The sequence below is a fragment of the Podarcis gaigeae genome, assembly GCF_964106915.1.
Source record: "Podarcis gaigeae genome assembly, chromosome: 6".
In the NCBI taxonomy this organism is placed as follows: domain Eukaryota; kingdom Metazoa; phylum Chordata; class Lepidosauria; order Squamata; family Lacertidae; genus Podarcis; species Podarcis gaigeae.
This window is the reverse complement of record NC_139682.1, coordinates 34040007-34065540: the sequence shown is the minus strand read 5'-3', so window position 1 is coordinate 34065540 and position 25534 is coordinate 34040007. Positions and strand designations below refer to the sequence as shown.

Below are 25534 nucleotides of genomic sequence, written 5' to 3'. Positions count from 1 at the left end.
CACATGTAAATAGCAAAGGGTACTTAGCAAAGTCACAGGAAAGACAACACACACAGAACTGGTCTGAACCATTTTATCATTTTATTGTGCCAGGATAAGAGCAAAGAAAAATGATCATTTTTGCGCTGCCAACACATTATTCATGGTATGTCTAGAGACCATCTTATAATTCATTAGAAAAACACACACCTTTGATAGAGAAATTTTGTAGTTAATTATGAACAGTAAAACCTACAATATAGCTTTACAAAAACATAGCTGCAACAGCCCAAGAAAAACTGCTTAGCAGTTTATCTGCACAACATGTAGCTTACAGAGATCGCTAGTCCCTATAACTAGGTTCCAGAGAGCATTTCTGAAAACCTTTAGGTTGATAGCCTACCTTGCTTCCTTCACCTGTTAACCCTTGTATTGTATTACATTGCTCTGTATTTAGCAGTCACCACAGGAACCAAATTCTTTACTCTATGTAAAGTTATAAGTTATAAAAGACAGATATATAAAAAATTCACAAAATTTGTTCCCATTTTTTAAATCTTTGTTAACATGCTTGGAACGATTGCAAGTGCCCTCCCCCAATAATTTTGTTTAAAGTTTCTTTTCCTGTTCCACTCATAAAAAAAGGTTTTCTGACATATCCTCCCATAGCCAGGCTTAATAAAAAGTAGCCATTGCCATTCCATTACCAGAGGCTTCAATCTTCTAACTCCCAGAATGCATCCTGCATTCTACATATTCAGATGACTGTCCTACTGTGTCACAACTCTTGGCTTTTTACTTCATAAGAAAAAGAGACACGTCACCATTAGAGAACTATGTGCCTAGTCAGTCTGGCTCCAAAACCTGATAACATTTAATGAGCTCAGGTGGACTTGGCTTTGAGTCTAAGTTTTGACAGAAGAAACACTGATAATTCAATCTGAAATTTCTCTGTTTTCTTGTGTCTTGTCTGGTGATTCTTGTGGATTCATTCCAGTAAGTCCAAAGAACAAGGAGGAAGTCTAGGGAGAAAGTCTTCCATACTGGTATAGCTCAATAAGAAATTCTCCAACACCAATAAAGTAAATACCTTGAGCTATACCAAAAAGAGGTGCAATGACCAGGGCTCGGCAACCAGCCCCTTTAAGGAAGGCTAAGGGACCCTCCTTCATCCAAAGTTTCCTGAAAGAGAGAAAACAATACCAGATATATTGACTACTAAATTCTGCATCTATCATTTCACAACTCCTGTGTCCAGATCTGAACATTCACCCAAAAATCTCTATGCATTCTCCTTCCAAAAGCTTGAAGACCTGACTCCCTCCTGCGGCTGTAATTCATCTCTCACCCTATAAAAAGAAGTCTTAAAAGAGAAAGGAACACACCAGAAATTGGCATGATTCCTACAGGTTTATGGCCAATTCAAAGGGTATAGCTTCCATATGGAAGCTGCTGAAAACCATTTCTGTATGGTTATACTTCAAGCAATGGTTGTGATATTTGACAGCTGCTTCTTCAGCACATATTCCAGGATAAAACATGTTGGAAGTAGCTTTCAAATGCTATAGCCATGTGCTTAGGGTCAATCAGTTACTCCTACTTTTATCAGATTCACAGCTGCCTTCTGACTGCAGAGGTTACAGTGGCAAATTAGGGGAAACTGCCTTCATATGTCTGAAGATCAGCTTAAAAGGCCTAGTGTGAATGCACATAAGTACTTTTCATGTCTTCTCAAACAGGAAACCTCCTCCACATTTGACATACTGTTTAACATTATAAATATTTGCTTACACTCTGGCTGAACAGTCAGTTATTCACAGTGCTTTTATTACTTACCGTGCACAATCAATAATTCCATTATAACTCTCTTCGTTTCTTCCCTTGCCCATTGACTGAAGACGAGTTTTTATTACTGCAAAATAAAAATATTGTTTGCCAGGTTAGAAGACTAATGCAGGCAAGCCTGAGAACATTATGACTACAGCATATTAAAATTCGTTCTTTTCTAAATTTATTAAAGCACTGTGTTATTCTGAAGACAAAAAGCTTCCCTATACAGAAAGCCCTAACAGATGGAAGGGTAGCTTCCAGAGATTCACAAGGAAATCCACTTTTCCCAGTATTTCCCTATAACTACTGTATGGAGAAGCATGAAATACATGAAACACAGAAACACAAAAGAGATGAGATATAAATCTTCTCTTACCATCACAGGGATTGACAGACACAGCTGCCACTGAACCAGCCATGCAACCAGCAAGAAAAGAACGAAAGAAAGGGGCTTTCTCTTCCAGGGAATTGTGTCCTGCTCTGTTCAGATGGGCAAACAGTGGGAAATAGATGACCGAGAATGGGACATCCCTAGAACACAAGAGTTATTGCATTTTTATAAAGCCACATACTGTAAAAACTGGGCTGGGAGTGGGAAGGACAAGATGTTCCATCCTTACCTCAGCAAGGTGGCTCCAAGACCCTTGTAGAGTCCTTTAATGCCCTGGGTATGCAGAAGCTCGACTGCTATCTGTGTGGCAGATATCCTCCTTGGAAAGGCAATTGGTCCTACATTGTATGCTCTGGCTAGAACAGGGCTGACAGCTAGAAGCTTGCACCCAGGAGATGAACAAGGAACTCTGCTCACAAGCTGCTGAGATGCTGAAAGCACAATTAAAAATATGTCAGGCTCATTGGTCACCTGAAATTTATGATTTCACCCTGAATATATACAAGTCTGAGATGCATTCTAAATCTGATTACCTGAAGGTCTGATCCCTGGAAATCCCTTCAACTCCTGTATCAGAATCTATAAGCAGCTCTGTGATAGTGAAACATAAGCACTATTTGGACATTCTAACGGCTTATCCACCCTTACCTTTCCTCCACACTTTCCAGGTGTGGCTTGTGGTTTAAAGCTCTGTATCCAAGTACAGTCAAACCTCGGTTCTTCAACGTAATCCGTTCTGGAAGCCCGTTCGGCTTCCGAAATGTTTGACAACCGAGGTGTGGCTTCTGATTGGTTGCAGGAGCTCCCTGCAATCAAGCGGAAGCTGTGTCGGATGTTTGGTTTCCGAAAAATGTTGGAAAACTGGAGCATTTACTTTCGGGTTTTCAGCTTTCGGGAGCCGAAACATTCCAAAACGGAGACGTTTGGGAGCCAAGGTTTGAGTGTACTTTCTTTTCTGCTCTGGAGCCTTCACCGTGAAAACCTGCTCTTTACCGCTGAATAGGAGCTAACAACAATCTGTTGAGAACCTAAATTGCCATTCATTGTGCTTCAGCTTTAAATAGTGTGTTTTTTTGCGGAAAAGTTCAGGGGTGGGGGGAAGCACTTGGGCACAGAGCTTTAAAGTGCAGACCTGTGCCTGGAAAGCATGGGGCAAAAGATAAGTGTTGATACAACCACATGGAACAGGCCATGCCTATTGGCCTTGCCATCTATGAGCTGAGGGAAGGTCTAAAGAAGGGAGTCTGTTATATGCACATAGGTTCCCCCTGCAATCTGAAATCCTGATTGCACAGCAGGGAGCTCTAGCTTATGTGCTGACTTCTGGTGTCTTGCCTTGCTCTTTAACAGTGTTCCATATTTCTGGGTCATAAATAGCCTACATAAGACTTTGCTCCTATAAAGATAACGCAGTACAGATACTTATTTTTTCACTTATCTGTCTCAATAACTTAGAAGCATTACTGAGTTCTGGAACTGATTAAAGCACTGTTGTGCCTTAGATTACCATTTCTTGTCAATTAGGCAGTACATTCAAATGATCCCTTATGGTACATAACTTTCTGCAGCCACCATCCATAGCAGGATGAGATAAAATACCAGACACTTACTCATGCCACACACACACACACACACACACACACACTATGGGTAGGGACAATATTATTCCCAATCCCTGTTCTTGTTTTACAAGCCACCAAGTTACTACTGACCTCGCTTATGACAGCCAAAACTAATGGTAATTGAAACCTATGCCAAACTGAACATCTCTTGTTCAACAGTTCATGTTAGTTTGTACATAACACCAAGCCAAATCATGGTGTGTGCATATGTGCTCAGTACTTGCAGCAAAAACTGCAGCTACTTAACTCCTCCCCTGGGTCCTGCTTAGTTTGGCTTAGTGTTATGTCTCAACATGGAGTTGCAGTTTGTCTCCTGTTACAGACTACAAGCCCAGGTTCACAAGTAATGCTAAGCCAAACCTTAGCTTAGCCTCAGGTAGCCTAGCAGTAGTAGGACTTGGGGAAGAGTGAAGTGACCATGATTGTTACCATGAGTACTTGCACACCCACATGTTGATAGTTTGGCTTAGTGTTACGTGTGAACTGGACTATTGTATGAAATGGCATTTCCGTGCACTCTGGCACTCGGCATGGTGTCCCGTTGTGCCAGAAGCGTTTAGTCATGCTGGCCACATGACTCAGAAAGCTGTCTGATGACAAACGCCAGCTTCCTCAGCCTGAAAGTGGAGATGAGCACTGCACCCCATAGTCAAATTTGACTGGACTTAACCATCCAGGGGTCCATTACTTTAGCTTTGTGTGAACATCCAAGAACCTGTTCTCAGAGATGATAGGCAAGAACTGTTACCTAGTCGTCCTGCATCTTGAAGTTGGATCTTCAGCATCTCCATTGGAGTGGTGATAATAACTTGGCAGGTTCCAGCACCACAACCGGCCATCATCTCCTTAGATAAAGAAAGGGCTACCCTGTAATAAAAAGAGTTATTATTATTATAGTTATTATTTTAAACACTAAAGTATACAAGCATGCAATACCCAAGAAAAGGAAAAGGCTGTATAAAGGAAATACATAGTTTATGTTCAGACTAGCAAGGGGCTTTGAGAATCAAACCCATTGAAAAATGACACAATAGCTTCTTGCAGTCAATATCCCATCAGGACACAGGATTATAATATTTATGTTTACAATCAAAGTCACAAGATTTTGTCAGTCCATATAGAGTTGCATATTGGATTGTCAATGCTCTGTGTTAGATCTTCCCTCCCTTTCCCTGCCCATCCTGCAGCAAGCTATTGAAATCATGAAGTTTTTAAAGATGTGCTTAATACATACATATTATCCTCCTTGCAATATCTGGATTTTGACAAAGTTCAGCAAAAGAACTTGGGAGGTAGCAATGATCAAGAAAATGATGGAGTGGCTTGGGATAGAAATGCACAAATAATTGTGCATTGCAGAAGTCATGAGAACGAGCTAGATTATGTGCATCACAAAGATAAACTGTTCTTCCAGCCCATTGGCCCTTCAAAGTAGTTTATCCAGCGCACAGTAAGTTTTGCTTTCTGTTTTCAATAATTATTTGTCTTCTGCTTATTCAGAAGATTCATGATATTGCATGCCTTGCTATAAACATATTATTGTTCGTTCTGCTCTCAAAGGTGATAAAAAAACTGTTTAATGAGCTTTGCACAATTTGTCACATTCACGTAATGGAATCCGCAATGAACACAGACTTAACTTATGTACGGTACAAATGAGACAGCTCTAGTATCTCAAGTTAACATACCCATCCTTGGCAAGAAGGTGCCTAAAATAGTCATTAGCAGCCAGTTTGATAGCCTTCTCAGGTGTTACAAGGGTCAGATTCACTGCTGCACCTAAAAATAAATACATACTTAAGCTTAATTGAAATTAGATTTTCTTTGTTTTAAAATATATTTTGATTATAGGTATCCCACATCGTTTATTGTGACAGGGACTCAGATTCCAGTTTTCAAAGTTATTTGAAATAGCCCAGAAACTACTACTGGAGTTATACAGTCATTTACAAAACTCTAATCTTAAAAGCAATAGCAGATTGTAGCAGAAGGAGAACAAATGGAAATCCTGTTGTGTGAGCAGACTGCATCTCATTTTGCACATCTTTGTTTCAAATGTCTGAGCTTTGAACAGCCAGCTCTATGCATGTTTACTTAAAAGTAAGCTCCAGAAACAATGCAGCTAACTAACTAGTAAATACATTGAGATCTCCAGCTCTGACCTTTCAAGATGAGTCCCTAATCATAATGGTTGAGACCCAAATGAATAAGTCCCCAGTTATCATGAAGTAGTATAACTGTGTTAGTTACAGCCAGTTACAAAAACAAGGAAAAGACTTACCTCTGTACATTCCAAAATAGCCTTCTGAACGCAGTGTTTTCATTAGACAATCCAACCTGATCAAGATACAACACTATAGTCAGAGATTACCTGTTGCTAAGACACTCTTGTCATATTTGATATTAGAGCTTAGCAGCAGTGACCAATGTAATATATACTACAAAAAAAAATCATATCAAGCCTTAATAATATGTATTTTATGAAGAAAAATAAAATAACCTCATTATAGCTATTTAAATACAACTTATAATTGCTTATTTATAACCTTTGTTGTTCTCTAGTATCCAAAATGAGGCTACCGTAATTTTTTCATTTTCTATTTACCTTATTTCATTCACCGGTACATTATTCTTTATTTTATACATGCAAATAAAGACCCATACTTGATGGAATCATTCCATTAATAACTGTGGATTTCTACTTTCCCAACACCTACATCTATCTGTAGGTACTTGCAAATGGTGAAAGAGCTGCTCAAATATTAAGTCAATCTAGATGCAATACATTTCGTGATCACTTACATGCTTTTGTAGACTTGCTGTCCACTTCTCTGGTTCTGTAGCCTGGTTTTAACCAGGTCAATTGGAAATAGACAAGTAACGCCAATGATCCCTGCAGCTCCTCCATTAATAAGTTTAGCGGGCAAACTGAACAAGAGAAAACAGAATTCCATTGTATGCAATTGAATCAAGAATTTCCAGAACTAGGGGCTGGAGAAGAGTTATGCTGTATATTTATTTCATTTATATCAAATTCAGCTCTGTGATGCACCAAATTCTGGCTTCTTTGAGACTGTCCACAGACTATGTGTTGCTTTCAGCATTGCTACAATAAAGCTTTTAGAACACTTCATATGCAACAATGGTACACATCTGTGACATACATGAAAAAACACAGGATTGTAGCCAAGGCTGCTGTTCCACTCACACAATGGAACTTCCTTCTCTTCTCCTTTCCCGTGCAGTCCCCTCACCCTCAAAATCTATTCCAGAGTCTTGGGGACCTTTTACAATGTATTTTTTGGACTGTACAGGGAGAAGTCCAGTTGTACAAACAGAAGTCCACTCATGCAGTGTTGGATACAGTCCATAACATGCAGTGTTTCTAAGTATGTGTTTAATGTATGTACATCCCTCAAAGAGCTTCTTATGTGCTCAGTATAAGCACATCATACCGAGACTCTTGCATGTTAGGGCTGCATCATATGCACAGCCTTGCATTACATTTATGACTCTCTGCCACAACAATCTCTCTTTTCTTGCCTCCCTTACTCTATTCCATGTCAAATCAGACTGGTTCCTTTGGGTCTCTCATTCCACCTTGTCTAGAGAGACAAGAGAGACTATTTATGGAATGAAGAGAGCTGCCCTGCTACATTTCAGACCACATGAAGTTATTCTTCAGGAGTATATATACTTCTAGCTATTATGAGGTATGTAAGAATAACCATTATAACTGCTCTTACATACATCTTTGTTGCAATTTAATCTCAAATATTTTTTAAAACAGGTCTTTGAAATTTGTTATAAAACTATTGATCAAATAAGAAAGAAAGAAAGAAAGAAAGAAAGAAAGAAAGAAAGAAAGAAAGAAAGAAAGAAAGTTATTTGTATCCCTCCCTCCCCTGCTGGAGCTGGGCTCAGAGCGGCTAACATCATATAAAACACAATATACATAAACAATCGATTAAAATGCATTCCAAAATTAATTCAAATAAAATTAAAATTAGACTGGACAAATGGCCATCCTCAAGTTAAATAAAATAAAAAACCAAACATTTTACATACTTCATTTTGCAGCATTTGTTGTCATGTTCATTCTGTAAATCAATTGCACTGTTTCTCCAATGCCTGCTTTGAGGCTCACTATATTTCTAAAAACTTGGGAAGCACACATACCTAATCTGTTTCTCAGCCATCTTCTTTGGGATTACAAAGGAAAAAGTGCTCCAAGATCTTTTTGGTCAGTAAGTAATACAAGCTGCCGATGGTGAGAAGTTGGTTCCTCAAGGAGACAATTCTGTCTAATATCTGCAGAGTGAATTGAAGCTTTAAAATCCATCAGTGGTCCTATAAATAATCCAAAGTTATCTCATTGGCTGTTTCACCATACAGGCATTTCAAACAGCTCACAGCATCTCAAATTCAGTATGACAAATCAGAATACCCTCTAACCACTACTGTTACACCAAGTGTCATCATCCGTTATTAATACCTAGGTGATTAATTTATACCGTAAGAGATGCAACTGAAATATATTATATTGATGTAGGAATGACTGAGGAACTGTGACATTATAGGGAAGATGGTATCTTTAGTGACATAGGGTTAAGGGTGAGAAGTCATGCACAAAACAATTTAAAATCATAATGTACTATTAGCACAAATGAAAAAATAGTAACTTAGGCTGCAATCCAAAAACACTTACTAGGGAGGAAGTGCTACTAAACTCAATGGGAGTAAAGCAAATTTTGTATAAACATACACAGGATTGCATTGCATGACTTCAAGGAATGGGCATATCTGTGAAGAGGAAGAAAATACTAATAATATTTCCTAGGGCAATTATGGAAAGTACCCCTGGAAGGCCATGCTGAAATGTGTCAGAGCAATGTCATTATCACATGGGCAGCCAGGTTAGTAGTTGGAGTTCCCCATTCCCATGATGAGACAACACACCAGTGCTTCCATGGAAGACCATGCTAAAATGTGTCAGAGCAATGCCACTATCACATGGGCAGCCAAGTTAGTAATTGGGATTCCCAGTGCCCACCGGGGGTGTCATGCAATAAAGAGCAAATGACCAAGAAGCAGTGACGAGCCCGGAGGTAGAGTTCCCATTACTAACATCAGAGAAGAGTATGTTGCACAAAAAGTGAGATATTATTAGCCTACAATCCGATCATCTGATACGCATAGTCTGTAAAGCCCACAGGGAAATTTCAGTTGCGGCATTAAGGTGTCTCCAGTTTCTAAAAGCCTCTTTAATTTTGTACAACAGCAAAGAAATAGAGCGACAGTTTTGATTTATCCTTTCCTGTGACTGCTCAAGGTAGTTGTAATTATATAATTACTCTTGCCTAAGAAAAACAATGAAAAGTGATCTCTGCTTTGCTCATCCCATATTTCTTTTGTCATTTCTTCTTGTACCAAATTCCCACAATGGTGCAATTTAGCAAAGCAATACTAAAAACACATGCACCACAAATAATTAAATAAATAAAGCTCATAGCAAAATATTATTTAAAATGCAATTATTTGGATATGTGAGATCCTGAAACCCGCTGAATCACATTCCACTGCTCCTGAAACTCTTTCTCAACTTCCAAGGGAGGTAAGATATGAAATTCACTCTCTCTGTCTGTGCAGTGTGCTTTAGCTCAGGGGTGGGAACCTTCAGGGTTGCACAACCTTTTAAAAAATAAAAATAAGAATAAAATCCTGAAGTCCACCAACTGGAGCCAGTTGCAAAATAGTACTGGTTGGAGAGTGAAAGAAGAAACAACATACCACATGAGCAGGGTGGGGAATCTTAGGCACAGGGGCTGAATGCAGCCCCCCAGGCTTCTTTACCTAGCCCCTAAAATTCTCCCTTGGCCATACCCCTCGGTGGCCCTGCATCTCCCCTGGAGCGCTGTTGCCTGGCTGGAATATGTCCTTGAACTCCAATAAAGACTCTTGCTTCTCTGGATGGATGGAGGGTTTGAGACCCACTGGCTATCTTCACCTGGTTTAGCTGGCCAGTTGAAGCTGTTCCTGGGGTGTGGCCATTGTTGCATTCTGACAGCTTCTAGGAGCCACAGGTGAGAGCTGAGTGCAGGGTGGAGATCAAAGGTGGACAAACTACCCCAGAAGCAGTAGGACCTGTCCCCCACCAGAAGTACCTCCCCTAACACATACACCCCAGAGCACGTACAATACACAAAACTTGGAGAAGCTACTGACTGTAGAAGAAGCAGGAAAGTGATGAGATGCTGTTGTGCTCTGAAGCCACTTTTCATCAGAACAGAAGTGAATACTAATGAGAAATGGATATGGGGCTCAACTTCTAGAATGCAAGGCAAGCCCAGGGTGTTCTGAGCTGGTTCCAAGGCTCAGTTCTGGGCCATTACCAATTTGGGCGGGGAGAGACACACTAACACTTATATGCATGAAATTTCACTCCTTCCATCAGCAGGAGGCAGAAGTAGGAAGTACTGTAGTTAGAACAGTAGTTGGTTCAGAATTGGTTAGCACTTTCTAGTCAAGTATTTTTTCTGAAGTATTTTGCCAGCAGACTTTCTGCTGGGAGTACAACAGAGGATGCCATGTACAGGGTTGCAAGCAATGAGCCCAGCAATGATAGCTTAGTCCAACCCCGTCCATGGCTGCTTCCTTCAAATTCCCCCAAGATGGTCTACATACAAGTACTGGCTCTCTCAACCTGCATCTTACAAAATGCTCCCAGTAATTCTAGTCCATATACTCTGCATACTGTTCTAAGATTACAGCCTTTTTCTGGCAGGTCTCCTGGGCCTTTTAACAGCTCCATGCCCTGGCAACAGTTATACACATAAAGCACTCTCCATCACTAAACCGTCATGACAGGCTGCATGTCACATTTCTTTTTTCTCTCTGCATAATTTTTATTGTTTTTTAAATCATAACAAGAAAATAAAACAGTTTACACCTTGTTATCGCAGATTTCTTTCTTTAAGACTTCCTTCAGCTTCCCCTGAAATCATCCATACCCTAATTTAACAAATTCACACAAATCCTAGCTTATATTGACATTATTTTCTCTTTCCTTCTTTTTCTCTTTAGACAATATTCCAACCTTTTCACAGAGCTTTTTAAAACCCAACTAGCGTTATCTGACCTTCACTTATATTTTCCAGATATTCCACAAATTTCCCCCAGTCCTCAATGAACCTTTGGTCTTTTGAATATCTAATTTTCCCCGTCAATCTGTCCATCTCCGCGTATTCTAGTAGTTTTGCTCTCCATTCCTCAAGCGTCGGTATATTCTGTTGTTTCCAATTTTGAGCCAATAGGACCCTTGTGGCCGTTGTTACATATTAAAAGAATTTACTGTCATTGTTCTTTATATCACTTCCTGCTAGGCCTAACAGAAAAGCCTCCAGCTTTTTCCCAAAGTTATATCTTAATATACTTTTCATTTCATTATATACACTTTCCCAAAAGCCTTTGACCTTTCTGCAGTCCCACCACATGTGGAAGGAGGATCCCTCTTTTCCCCTGCATTTCCAGCATTTATTGCAAGTTTTATATATTTTTGCTAATTTTGCAGGTGTTATATACCAACGGTAAAACATCTTCATGAGGTTCTCTTTTAACGTTATGCAAGCTGTAAATTTAAGGTTTTTTTCCCAGAGTTTTTCCCATTCTTCATAGTATATATTATGGCCGATGTCCCTTGCCCAATGAATCATCACAGACTTCACTTCCTCATCTATCAAGTTATACTCTAATAGCATATTATACGTTTTAGAAAGAATTTTGTAATCAGTTTATTATTTCAGTCTGGAATTTAGATTCTTTATCCGCATATCCTCTCTAACGTCTTGTCTAAACATTTCGTTTATTTGGAAATAGTGTAACCAATCATAGACTTTTTCTTTAACCTGGTCATATGGTTTCAGTTTCCATGTCCCCCCTACTTTTGTTAACAATTGTTCATAAGTTGTCCAATCACCTCTCATGTTTACTTTCTTCACGCTCATAACTTCCAATGGGGATAGCCAGTGTGGTACTTTAGGTTCTAGTAAAAATCTATTCCTCTCCCAAACTTCCATTAGAGGGCCTTTAAAAATATGTGTTGCGAAACCCTTGTGCTTCCTCTTCCCCTGCCATAAGTACGCATGCCATCCTGCTCTATTGTCGAACCCCTCCAGGTCTAATAGTTCCTTATTTTCCAATTTTATCCACGTTTTCACCCAGCAAAGGCACGATGCCTCATAATATAATTTCAGATCTGGCAGAGCGAATCCCCCTCTTTCTTTAGCTTCTGTTAACAATTTAAACTTAATCCTTGGTTTTTTGCCCTGCCAGACATATTTTGAGATTCCTCTTTGCCACTCTTTAAATATCTTAGTGCCCTTGATTATCGGTAAGTTCTGGAACAGAAATAACATTCTCGGGAGAACGTTCATCTTAATTAAAGCTATCCTACCCCAGAATGACAATCTCAGCTTCCTCCACCTCTCCAAGTCCTTTTTTATCTCTTTCCATACCTGCTCATAGTTATTCTTAAATAGGTCTATATTTTTCGGGGTTATCCATATTCCTAGATATTTTACCTTTTTGGCCACTTCTATTTCTGTTTGTTGTTGTAATTCCTCAATTGCCTTCGAATCTAAATTCTTCACCATTATTTTAGTCTTTCTTTTGTTTAACTTAAAACCAGCCACCTTACCAAATTGTTCCAATTCTTCCAGTATCTCTTTTATTGAGTTCAGCGGGTCTTCTGTTGTTATTACTAAATCGTCTGTGAACGCCTTAACTTTATATTCATTTTGACCAATTCTAATCCCTTTTATTTTCTTATTTTGTCTTATTGAGTTCAGAAGTACTTCCAGTACTATTATCAAATGCTTTCTCTGCATCCACGAACATCATTACGGCTTGCTTATCATACCTGGCAGACAAGTATTCTATGGAATTTATTATATTTCTAATATTATCTACCATTTGCCTGCCCGGCAGAAAGCCCGCCTGATCTCCATGGATATATTCTGACCATATGTTTTTAACTCTACTTGCCAGTATTCCTGCGAAAATTTTATAATCAACATTTAACAGCGAGATCGGCCTGTAATTCTTAACTTGCGACAGATCTGAGTCTTGTTTTGGGATTAAAGTAATGAAAGCATCCTTCCAAGTATCTGGTATTTCTTTTTCTTTCAAAATATTATTCATTACTTCTCTCAGTGGTGCCAGTACAGTATTTTCCATTTCTTTATAGTAGCTTGCCGTGAAGCCATCTGGGCCCGGGGCTTTCCCTCTTTTTAAATCTTTAATTGCTAATTTTATTTCTTCTGTCTCTTTTGGGGTGTTTAATTGCTCTTTTTTCTCTATTGGAATCTTCTGAACCTGCTTATCTTTCAAAAATCTTTCTATTTTTCTCTGGTTGAATCTCTCTCTATTTTTATATAATCCTCTATAATAATCCAGAAAAACTTTCCTTATTTCCTTGGGGTTAGTTATTTCTTCTCCGTTCGCTACAATTTTATTTATTGTGCTTTGTTCCTTTCTTTTCTTGGTTTGCCATGCCAGAAGCTTCCCTGACTTGTTCGCAAACTCAAACGTTCTTTGTCTTAGTTTTTTTATGTTCCATTCTACTTCCCTATTTATTATTGTTGCATACTGGGCTTGCAGTACTTTAATATTTTCTTTTATTCTCTTATTATTAGGTTTTTTAACTAATTTCCCCTCCAGGTCCGTTATCTGTTTCAGAATGTCCTTTTTCCCTTTATCTCTTCCTTTATTTTTAATGGCATTCTGCTGAATAAAAAAGCCCCGCATCGCTGCCTTACCCGCATCCCATACCACCTTAGTTTTGGTGCCTTTATTCATATTATCCTTAAAGAATTCTTTCATCCTTTTCTGCGCTTTTTCAACTATATCTTGGTCATCTAAGAGATAATGCTTCAGTCTCCATCTAAAAGTACCTTCTTCCAGACCTTTCAGTTCCATCTTTATTGGGTTGTGGTCAGATATTATTTTGGCTTGAATCTCTACCCGTATAATTCTTGGTGTTAGTTCGTTTGAGACCCAGATCTGATCTATTCGGGACAGTGATTGGTTAGGCTCAGAGTGGTACGTAAATTGCTTTTCCAGCGGATGTCTAAGTCTCCAGGCATCTATTAGGTTACAGTTTTTAACCAATGAGAAAAAGGTTCTGGGCAACTTCCCTTCCTTACCCCCCCCATCTCTGAGTCTGTCCATTTCTAGTGAGACCACCCCATTCATATCCCCGAGTATAATCATTTTTTGATCTACGTATTCAGCTAGTTTTTCTTCCAAGTTTTATAAAACTCGGATTTATTATTGTTTGGAGCGTATAGTCCTACTATAATTACGTTTTGTCCATGCCATTTAATTTGTACCATCATTATCCTTCCGTTTTCATCTTTAAAGATTTGCTGGGCCTCAATTTGTTTTTTAACATAAATAACCACACCTCTTTTTTTGACTTTATCAGATGATATGAACTCATTTCCCAGTGTTTTATTTATCAGAATTCTTTTATGTCTTCTTGCTATATGGGTCTCCTGTAAGCAAATAATGTCTACACTTTCTTTTTTCAAGATTTGTTGGATTTTGTTCCTTTTTTTCTCGTTTATCCCATTAATGTTCCAACTCCAAATCTTTAATACCATGGTGATTGAACCTACCTAAATTACTTCTTTTCTTATATTTCAGCTAATTCTTCTTCCTCTTGTTCTTCTTCTTCTCCTCTTAACCCTTCTGCTACCTCCTCTATCTCTTCCTCAGCACCCCCTGCTGCCTCTCCTATTTTGTCTTCCTCTTTTTCTAGTCTCAGTTCTTTATATTTTCTTAGGAATTTGCTAGTTTCTTCTGGTTTAACCAAACTATGCTTCTTGCTTCTATACATGAATGAGATGCCCTCCGGATACTCCCATTTAAACTCTATATTATTTTTCTTCAACGTCTGTGCCAATACTTTATACGGCTCTCTACGTTTCAAAATTCTAATTGGTAAGTCTTTGAAAATTATTATATAATTCCCATTAATGCACAATCTTTTTTCTCTGTTTCTTTGCAAAATCATATTTCTCATTTCCTTTTCTTTAAATATAATCAGGCAATCTCCTACAAATTTTTTAGCTCTGGTTGTTTTTATTTTTAATCTGAATGCCGTTTGAACTGATTTTGCCATCTCTTCTATTGGTATTTCCATCCATTGGGCTAATTCTACAATCAAATTCTCTTTAATGTTTTCTCCTTGTCTTTCTGGCACTGCTCTAAGTCTTAAGTTAACCTCCCTTAATCTTAGTTCATTCAAAGCAATTATGTCTTTCTTTTTTTTTTATAATAATTTTTATTAAGGTTTTCCAAATTAAAACAAATCAAAACAAATTAAATCCAATCTATAAACTTTTCGCCAATAACTAGGACTTCCCCTCCCTACCCCCTCTTGTGTTCCAAATCTTCCAAATAAGCAATTAAATTCAACAAGTTCTTATCCCCAAGTTACACTCTTCATCAATAACCCAATTTATCCAAATTCTCATCCCCTAAGATCGATCTATACCCTTCCACGAGTTTCCCCCTTTCAAACATAGTACAGATGGAATTAAGATAAATATGAATAATAATTTTACAGCCTTTGGATTCCAATTTTCCCTCCCCTCTTTCCCCTTTGCGTTTCACCTATCCCTCCACTTCTAATATCTTCCTGGAGTTCCCACATTACACTATGTCCCTCCGGTTCTTTGCCAGTCTTTAATTACGGATGTCCAATCGTAGAAGGAGTCTATCAAATAAGGGCCCATTTCTTCTATCCAGGTTTTTATATCCAGGAGTAAAAACTCCAATCTTGTATCCATAAGCTTGTCAAACCTGAATATCCCAAATGTTCCCCCAGTTCTGTCCAGTTCTTGTTATTTCCTTGTTCTTATCAATCATTCTCCTCCTTTTTATTTCTCTGTTCTCCCACAGAAATGTTCTTTTTCCAAAAGTTTCTAGTGTCTCTGCAGAGGTTTGTTATTCATGGAGCAAAGCATTGCATCATTTTCCAACAAATAGTTCCATTGTTTCCTGTAGTGTGTAGACCTCTGTAGACAAAATAATGTTCCATTCCTGCAGTTTCCCAGGAGATTAAAAGTTCCATTCAACTGTTCAGATTTCCTGTGAAAAACACATGCAATATCCCTCGGCTCCTCTAGGTGGATTGCAGTAACAAAGTTCCCTTCCAGAACCACATCCACCAGACCAAGTAGCTTGTTGACCGATATTTAAAACAGTTTGTATTCAATTTGTAACAAATATAACCGGCAAAGTCCTCATAACAAAGTCTCTATTTTAATCTTCCTTTTTGACAGCTCTTTGACAGCTGTCAAAACCTCCATCACTTTTCTCCAGGCAGTTTCACGAATCGCTCCAGGGATTCCGGGGGGGTTGCTTTTTTTAAAACAATTCCACTTTTCTCCTCCAGCTCAATCTTATAATTTTCCCTCGCGAAGTTGCTGATTCGGCAAGATAAGGTTACACTCGATCTTAGTTGTCCAGTCCTTTGTTTTGGCTCTTCTACAATTTAGGGGTGGGCTGACTTCCTTTTTTCCACCTCCCCCGTTCACTCCGAATTTTAAAAATTTATCCCCTTTTTTTTTAGTCCATATTCCAATTACTCACGGGTTCTTCTTTAGAGCCGAATTTTCAATAGAAGAAGTCAGCGCTCTCCGCCGGATGGCATGCGGCTGCGCTCGGCAGGGATAGCAGAGAACTCAAAGCACCACGCTTCTCCCCGGCACCCGATCCGTAGCCTTTAAAAAGGCTCCTTCACGAGTCGGGAGAGCGCTAACGGTGCCAGCCGAGTCTCCATGTCCACGGCCTCAATCTGGCTGTGGTTTTTAAGGGTCCCCGCATCGCCGGTGCGGTAGGACCCAGCCCCTGCCAAGCCGGCTCCCTCCGGAGCTCGGAGGGAGCCCGCCATTCGGCGATGGCGCCGACCCGGAAGTCCCAAAGCAATTATGTCTTTCAAGTCTTCTTGCGCTTTGCTTAGTTCTAATAGCTCTACTTTGATCCTCTCCTCCTCACGTCTTACCTCCTTCAATTCTATTCTCGTCTTTTTCAACCCCTCTTCTGTTACCTGAGTTCTCCTAAATACTTCCTTTATTTGACCTTTTAATTCATTGACTGTTTCGTCCATCTTTTTATCCATTTTCCCTATCTTATTGTCTACTTGTTCTAGTTTTACTTCTAAATTTTTTTCACTTTGTTTGATTTCCGCAAACATTCTTAGTATGTCTGCTTTGAAGTCTTGTTCTTGCTTCGATCCCTTTCTTTCAGAAGGTGTCCCCCCTCCCCCCTCTTTGCTGTGTTCGACATTCTCACCAGAATACAATTACAAAATCCACGCACTGCACACTATCAAATATCCTGACAGGAAACACCCCCCCTAAATTTACACTGACCCCAAATAATAACACTATAACCAATATAGTCCAATAATATTTTCAGTAGGTCAGCAGCCTTCTTGCACCTCTTCTTGCCTCTATTCAGGCTATTCCAGGTATTAGCTCAGTCTTCTTCCTCCTCCCAATCCAGAAAGGAGAAAAAGAGACTTAAAGTAATCATAAAAAACGCTGGTATCAAGGTAAAGTCTGTCTGTTAAATATTAGGTGTGATCCTGTTAGTTGAACGTCATATGAGGGTGCAGGTGGATCACCATAGCCTCAGAAGTCACAAAAATAGATAAGGTCTGTGAAGGGGAAGGAAAGAGGAACAGAAAGTAAAGCCAGTTGCAGTGTTGTATTCACTCCACTAGATGTCGTCTGTTCTAATAGCAGATTTTGTAAAGTTTGTAGAAGAGAGGAGGGGTTTCCGACGGGAGCATCCAAGCTTCCACACTGTCTCCATCAAACATCACTGAAACCCCGTTTCAGAGAAATCCCTCATATGCTGGTGAGTAGGAATAATTTACTTTAGTACAGGCTATCAGAGTACATTAATTATTAGAAGCTGTTAGTCGCCACGCTTCAGTTTCTATAATGGCGTCGGAGCCTTCTCTTCCGCTTTCATTGGCTTTGTTCTTTGTTCTTTGCTCATTAATTGCCTAGAGAGGGAGTTTCCTTTCTTTACCTCCCTCAGTTCATTGAGTGTTTCCCGCTTATAAATTGTACTTTCTGTCCCCTGTTTAAGTCAAACAGTCTCTTAATACTGATATTGATATTGAGTGTCCTTCCCTTTGGTTACTTTGTAAATTATAAGTTAAAGTCCTTCAGGGAAACAAAGAAACATCGCTAGGGCATTTTCTCTCCTTTTACTCCGCTCCGTGAATTACCTTGCGTCCGTGCTGATTCCGGGCAAAGACTGAACTCCTCAGTTCTCTTGTTTCTCCCCCCGGATTTTTCTTATTCTTAAATTGTTCGTATTCTTAATTTAATCCGAAGTTTCTTTTGTTGGAGAGCGGTGCGCTTCTCTCGGCAGGGTCGGGGCTTCGCTACTCGGGGGGTAGGAAATGGCTTCCCATGACCTGCTGCTCAGCTCCGCCGTACTCTTCGCTTCTTTTTGAAGTTACCTGACGGCCGGGCGAACCGCTGTTGGTCTTGCTGGGATCCTCGCCTTCTGGACACCCTCCAGAGGTAGTTTGGGGGGCCTCTGCGCCCTTAGGCACCCCTTCTCTCCCCCGAAATAGCTCGGGATTTTTCCTCACGGCAAATCCCCTCCTGCTACGAGCTCGCTTCCGCCGGAAGCAACTTTTGCATGTCACATTTCTGTGTCCTTTTCTTTTCGGCAAAAGTTGATACTTTCTATTTTTTTTATTGAAGATTTTTTATTACAATAGAAAAAAAGGAAAAAAGAAAAAAAGAAGAAAGACAACATAACAGAATACAAACAATGTTCCTTCTCTTCATTATTGGACTCCCTCACGTCTCTCACTCCTACTTTCCAAATTTATAGAACCTTAACCAGCAAATTATCACCTTGTTTCCATTCTTATTGTACACTTTTCCAATATTTTGTCCCTAACTTTGAATAATTTTATCTAGATGTTAAGTCTCTAATCTTACCATAATATTTATTCAAAAACTATTTTTCTCATAAAATTCACTCATTCTCACAATCTTTTCACCAAATTTTATGGTGCCCAGTTGTTTTCAAATCTCTCATCCTTCTTAACTCTCGTACAATTTACAGTGCTTTTGTAAATAGTCCTTGAATTTCTTCCAGTCCTCTTCCACTGCTTCCTCTCCCAGGTCTCGAATTCTGCCAGTCATTTCTGCTAACTCCATGTAGTCCATTAGTTGCATCTGCCATTCTTCCAGTGTGGGCAAATCTTAAGTTTTCCAATATTTAGCGACGAGTATCCTTGCTGCTGTTGTTGCATATATAAAAAATGTTCTATCATTCTTTAACACCCTCTGGCCAACAATCCCCAAAAGGAAGGCCTCTGGTTTCTTAGGGAGGGTATACTTAAATACCTTTTTCAGCTCATTATATATCATTTCCCAGAAGGCCTTAACCCTGGGGCAGGTCCACCAGAGGTGAAAGAACGTTCCTTCAGTTTCCTTACATTTCCAACACTTATTGTCTGACAAGTGGTATATTTTTGCTAGCTTGACTGGGGTCATGTACCACCTATATATCATTTTCATAATATTTTCTTTTAAGGCATTACATGCCGTAAACTTCATACCGGTGGTCCATAACTTTTCCCAGTCAGCAAACATAATATTATAGCCAATGTCCTGTGCCCACTTTATCATAGCTGATTTAACCGTTTCATCCTGTGTATTCCACCTCAGCAACAAGTTATACATTCTTGAGAGTACCTTAGTCTTAGGTTCTAACAGTTCTGTTTCCAATTTCGATTTTTCCACCTGGAATCCTAACTTTTTATCCAGTTTAAAGACCTCTTTAATCTGAGCGTAATGTAGCCAGTCTCGCACTTTGTCTTTTAGTTTCTCCAAACTCTGCAATCTCCAATTGTCTCCATCTCTCTCTAATATTTCCCAGTATTTCGGCCATTTGACCTCCATATTGGGTCTTTTCACAGCTTTAGCTTCCATAGGTGATAACCACCTTGGGGTCTTATTTTCTAATAAGTCTTTATATTTTGTCCAGACATTAAACACTGCTTTCCTTACAATATGGTTCTTGAAATTCTTGTGAATCTTAACCTTGTCATACCACAAATATGCATGCCATCCAAAAGCATTATTAAATCCTTCCAAATCTAAGACATCAGTGTTTTCAAGCAGCAGCCAATCTTTCAGACAGCAGAAAGCTGCTGATTCATAGTACAACTTTAAGTCTGGCAGGGCAAACCCCCCTCTTTCTTTAGCGTCAGTTAGTATTTTAAACTTAATTCTGGGCTTTTTGCCCTGCCAGACAAATTTAGAAATGTCTTTTTGCCACCTCCCGAAACACTCCATTTTATCCACAATCTGTAAAGTTTGAAATAGAAACAGCATCCTTGGCAATACGTTCATTTTTATAGCAGCAATTCGACCCAACAAGGAAAGTTTCAGTCTTGACCAACTTTCTAAATCTCTCTTAATTTCTATCCAACACTTTTCATAGTTGTGCTTAAATAAATTCAAATTTTTTGTTGTTATGATCACCCCTAGGTATTTTACTTTCTTAACCACGTTTAACTCTGTCTCTTTCTGAAACCTTTCTGACTCTGAAAAAAGTTGATACTTTCTACATCCTCCAGGCTTTTCCATGCTATTTAAAGCTGCATTTAAATTGCAGACTTTGGAGTAAGTCCCACAGTAGGGTCTTAATTGCGCTTAACTGTTCTGCTTTTATTGTTTTACTAATCCACCTGGTTTTATGCAAGCCATTCTGGGAACCTCAAATAACTAAGGGCTCAAATAACTAAAGGCATGCAGGGGAAAGCAATGGCAGGGGGTTTGTGTTGTCAACTTTAATACTGTTTACAAAAAAACAAAAACAAAAAACGGTACCAGCCCCACTACCCTTTTGTGGTTGATTCCTCTTATTTTCCCAAGCAGTGAAGGTGAGGTTGGGTGGGGAGAGGTCTGCACAGAATGTACATGGGGTGGGGTGGGGCTAGTGGTTATGTTGCTTCTCCCCCTTTTCTCATCCCCTGGTGGTGGATGGGGAAGAGTGCCATTTCACAAACACCATGCCTCTGATGGACTATACCCCACAAAAAATAGCCATAATAAATGAGGTAGTTTTAAGGTGCCACCCCTTCTCTTGGAAATTATGTGGGTGGCTATCACCCTCTCGCTGACAAACAGATAAGAGGCTTCAAAGAAAGGGCGCTATATTCCCCCCGCCACTCTTCACAGCTGCACAGAAGACATAAAAATTGAGTTAAGTGCAGCTTTATCAATGCAGCATTAGGAACATCTGTTTTTCCGCCTGTCAGCCAGCAGTTCAGTGAGACACAGGAGCTCTAGAAAAGGGCATTTTAACACAAATACATGTACCCATATCCAGTGCATAAGCAAAACAAGCTATAGCTTAGGCCCCCCCCAAAAAAAATTTAAAGAAAAAACAAAACCTGGATGTACATTTCCAAAATATAAGATAAAAAACAACTAAAATAGATGATTCTTTGTAAATTGCGTTTCTAAAGGCATTTTTGTTATTTCCAAATGCCAATGTGTTTGCATTATTAAGTTCGTTATGAATAAAAATCAATTTAAGTTAGAGCTTAATAATTTCACTATTCATATACTTAACTGTATTCAACTATTAATATACTTCTTAATTGTATTCCAGTTCAACAATTACTTTGATAAAATATATATTTTGTTATGTGCAAATGGCTTTAGATACCCATTAGGTCCATAAATTACCATACCGTATAGCACATATTCAACACAAAAAACACAGACAATTTGTTGTTGACAAAGGACAGCTGGACATATAAAGGGCCCCATTACCTTCAGCAGCTTAGGGCCTCATCAAACCTAAATCCGGCCCTGCCCATATCCCTGCCCCTCAGTACCATTTATCTCAAGGAGCCACCCTTGGCCATGAATATTATTAGCCCTTATATGCCATGCCAAGGAGGGGGTAGGTATTTGAAATCAAATGGCAACGGAGCGGTGACCAGGCAACACGAGCTGTCCCTCCCCTCGGGTCAACTGACGGCCAACGGCTCTCGGTTTCAAATTCTACGCATTTACTCACCCAGCCGCCGCTCCATTGGCAGGCAGGTAGGAAAGAACGGCCGCCGCCGCCGCCGCTCAGCCGGCTGTGCGTCTCCCGCCTCTACAGAAGGCGCGCTGCGATTGGCCAGAGCTGCCGCAATCCACCCAATGGTAGGAAGAGGCTGGGCTCGCACGCTTCCCCCCGCCCCCTCAGTCGCCGGCAGTAAAGGCGCGCTGCTCAAAATACACTATGGGTTACATTGGCAGCCCGTTCACCGTTAATCTCCTTCCTTTCAGCGCCCCACTCCTTCCTAACTTCCTTCTGCACTCGTAGCTCCGCTCTTCCAGGTCCTCAGCCTGGAGCAAATTTTAAAGGCGCGGCTTGTGTGTGTTTTGATTGGTGAGCAATCAATCAATCAATCAATCAATCAATGGCTTCATTCTGCAGGTGGCTGGCAACAAGGCTAGCTGCCATGATCTCAGAACCAGCAGAGCCGTTTGAACGGGCTGCTATAAGTCCACATGTATTCCTGCTTTCTTGTGCACTCCTTTGTCTAATGTTGCTGCAATGTACCTGCCAATATTTTGGGAATAGTTTCCGCTGAAGGTGCATTGGCTGGGTTGAAGATGTAAGATGAGAAGGCACCCACTTGAGCCGGTGCAACGATGCAGGCAAGAATTTATATATCGGATATAGGGTGGTATATAAATTCAATTCATTCATTCATTCATTCATTCATTCATAAATAAATAAATAAATAAATAAATGTTTCATGGATGGAGCTTATTTATGTGTGTGTTTCTTGGGGGTCGGTGGAGCCCTGCTTTTTTTTACCTTGTCAGCCTACATCTAGGATAAAAGAAAAGGGCTACTTTTCAGATAAATAGTTATGTTCATAGCTGTCAACGTTTCCCTTTTTTAAAGAGAAATTCCCTTGTTACTAATAGGATTCCTCACAAGAAAAGGGAAAAGTTGGCAGCTATGGTTATGTTACATCTCTGTTTAGAACATGTGAGGGGAACTTTTGGCCTTCCTGATTTTGCTGAACTACACCTCCCGTCACCTTCGGCCTTTGGCCATGCTTGTTGGGACTGATGAGAGGTGGAGAGTCAAGGTTCCTCAAACCTGCTTTAGAACCACCGATGCCTTCCTGCTGTATCTTGGCAGCAGAGAAAGCTATAGGGCTCTCCAAGAGAAGTAATGTGAAACTGCTCAGGAACTTGGTTTGTGGGGCAGGCAGTTGCTCATCTCAGTTGCACAAGCCCAGATACCTCAGTGCAAGACCAACTTCAGTTCAGCGTTATTTGATACTCTGTACTGCCTGAGGGAGAAATGAGAAAGGGATGGCTTACATATAATGTTCCGTTTTTCCCTGGCTTTCTCCCCTTTCCCCAGCCCCTATTGGGGCTGCTAATGAAGCAGCAGTGCAAAAAGGCACATTGTTTTCAATTACTATGTATGCCTCTATTCCAGGAAAATCTGCAGAGGTGAGAGAGTGAAAGGTGCAAGATGGACTATGTTCAGCACGGGATAAGTTAATGCTCCACAACAACAGAAATCCTAAAACAATTTGCCTCATGCCAAAATATTTTGTTTTTTTATATTGTAGGTTGTACTGGACCATTTGAATCTATTTATTTTGTCACTGTTATTAAAGAGAATGCGAGCCAATTTGAGCATAATATGTACAGAAAGATTGTCTATCAATAAAATTGTGTCGAAAGTGTTCTCCCCCCACCCCTTTGAAAACTTGCTGTGGTTGTGTGCAAGTTTATTCCTACTGCTCAATTACTCTTACTGGCTGCAGTTCGATACACTGGTGCATAAGCCTTGAATGCCGCTGAGGTCAATGAGAGAAAAAACATGCATAATAAAATCCATAGTTTGCACCAGATGCGGGGAAAGTTTTTCAGACCAAAGGCCACATTCCCTTTTGGGCAACCTTTCAGGGGCCACGTTCCAGTGGTGGGCAGGGCCCCAGGTAAAAGTGGGTGGCGCAACAAAGGTAAATGCTACCTTTGTACAGTAGTTCAGTTTAAAACACACATATCTGCTCCATCTTCCATCCAGGCAAGCAAGAGGCATTATCAGTGTTCAGCAATATATTCCAGCCATTCCGGGACAGGTAAGGTTAGTGAAAGGTGTGGCTAGGGGGAGAGAGGGTGCTGCTGAGAAGCAGGATACAAGGGGAAGAGTTCAGAGGGCCAAATGGAGATTCCTCACCCTTTGTTTATGCCTTCTTCTTTTGCAGCTTGCTGGAGCTGATCGGAGTTGTTTAGCGAGGTTCCTCACACCTGATTTAAACACTGTATGAGCTTGGAAATACCCTGTTTCCCCGAAAATAAGACAGTGTCTTATATTAATTTTTGCTCCCAAAGATGCGCTAGGTCTTATTTTCAGGGGATGACTTATTTTTCCATGAAGAAGAATGCAGTACGCATTTATTGTCTAATTTTGAGTCAGCCAGACTCCGTCAGGGCAGAGCGAGCAGCAGGTGGCAGCTTGTCCTGGCGGCGGCGTGGGCTCTCTGATTTATAGAGACCTTGCACTGCCTGAAGAGTTCCAGCTGTGCTGTGGCCAATCAGTGAGCTGCACGGCGGTGCCCGCCGTTACGGTCCAGAGGAGTCAGACGCCTTATGGTAGCTTTGGGGGCCTTATATTCTGGGGAGGCCTTATGTTCGGGGGGGGCCTTATTATAGGGGAGGACTTATTTTCGGGGGATGCCCTATATTATGGCGAGAGGCAAAACTGGAAGTAGGTCTTATTTTGGGGGGATGTCTTACTTTTGGGGAAACAGGCACCTCTTCTTGATATCTGTGCTCTTGAGGCTCATCCTAGCTGATTTGATACAGTTTTGAACGACATCTCTCACAGCCAAGCCTCTTAATTCACAGGTAAGGAACACACATACATACTTTTAATTCAGGTGGGATCCTCTACCTACCTCTTCTGTCTAGTGCTTCCAATCCAGCCCATCCTCTCCTTCTTCACCAGTGGAGGCTGGTATGGCCGTCCAACGAACATGGAGCACTTTAGGCTGCAATCCTATACCCACTTACATGAGAATAGGTTCCACTGCACTCAATGGGACTAACGTATGAATAAGCATATATAAGATTGCAATATTAAACAGGCAAAAAACCACCAGCAGCCATTTTGGCACCTATATAAATATGTACCACAGCTCTCTCAAACTGTTTTCCTTACATTTTCATTGCTTTGCAAGTGTCTTTTCCATGGTATACCGGTATTTGTAATATCACATACCACAACATACAAGTCTTTGTAAGAAACAAGAGGCAGCTAGCTTGGCTTCCTGAAGAACTCGTTCCATGATATGTGTTTTTTTGGGAAAACCTTCCCTAATTAAAACTAAGAAAATGGGTAGTCAGTGAAGCAAAACTACACAGTCATTTAAGTCTGCAACACAAAGATAAAAGCAGTAACCCTCCACCACAGCCAATACTGCATTACAAGGAAGAGCCACAGGTTGTCTATGTATTTTGGATTTGCAGGAGAGCAACCAAATATTGAAATGGCAAAATGAGAGTAAAAGCACAATCCTATGCACGTCTACTTGGATATGCTATTAAGTTCATTGGAGCTTGTA

General features: G+C 40.1%; 1 protein-coding gene and 1 long non-coding RNA gene across 5 annotated transcripts in view; one reads left to right on the top strand and one right to left on the bottom strand.

The window, feature by feature from the left end:
- Positions 1-59: 59 nt before the first annotated feature.
- Positions 60-21937, bottom strand: LOC310847869 (mitochondrial glutamate carrier 1-like). 4 transcript variants are annotated; one of them, XM_083746045.1, is made up of 10 exons: positions 21779-21937; positions 8002-8172; positions 6625-6750; positions 6104-6159; positions 5511-5601; positions 4571-4689; positions 2430-2631; positions 2186-2340; positions 1816-1891; positions 60-1161 (listed from the first exon to the last, which is right to left on the bottom strand). In XM_083746045.1, the coding sequence occupies exons 2-10, from the start codon at positions 8019-8021 to the stop codon at positions 1002-1004; spliced, it is 1005 nt and encodes a 334-aa protein (XP_083602171.1). In that variant the 5' UTR covers positions 8022-8172; positions 21779-21937; the 3' UTR covers positions 60-1001. The 4 variants fall into 4 exon arrangements, with proteins under 4 accessions (XP_083602171.1, XP_083602172.1, XP_083602174.1 ...); XM_083746046.1 differs by having other exon boundaries at positions 21714-21933; XM_083746048.1 differs by having other exon boundaries at positions 8002-8133; positions 21714-21933.
- Positions 6758-25534, top strand: part of LOC310847881 — a 256151-nt gene continuing 237374 nt past the window's right edge. The window contains exons 1-3 of the long non-coding RNA XR_014566062.1: positions 6758-7535; positions 23995-24049; positions 24176-24700. This is a non-coding gene — a long non-coding RNA (uncharacterized lncRNA). The remainder of the gene's footprint in view (positions 7536-23994; positions 24050-24175; positions 24701-25534) is intronic.

What these genes read in the sequence shown, in the direction of transcription:
- LOC310847869 (XM_083746045.1), bottom strand. Translation starts at nt 8,021, where the DNA reads ATGGCTGAGAAACAGATTAG. An exon ending in CTATTTTGGAATGTACAGAG is followed by an intron (nt 5,602 to 6,103) that starts GTAAGTCTTTTC and finishes ATTTATTTTTAG; the next exon opens with GTGCAGCAGTGAATCTGACC. An exon ending in TCAAGATGCAGGACGACTAG is followed by an intron (nt 2,632 to 4,570) that starts GTAACAGTTCTT and finishes TTGTGCTTTCAG; the next exon opens with CATCTCAGCAGCTTGTGAGC.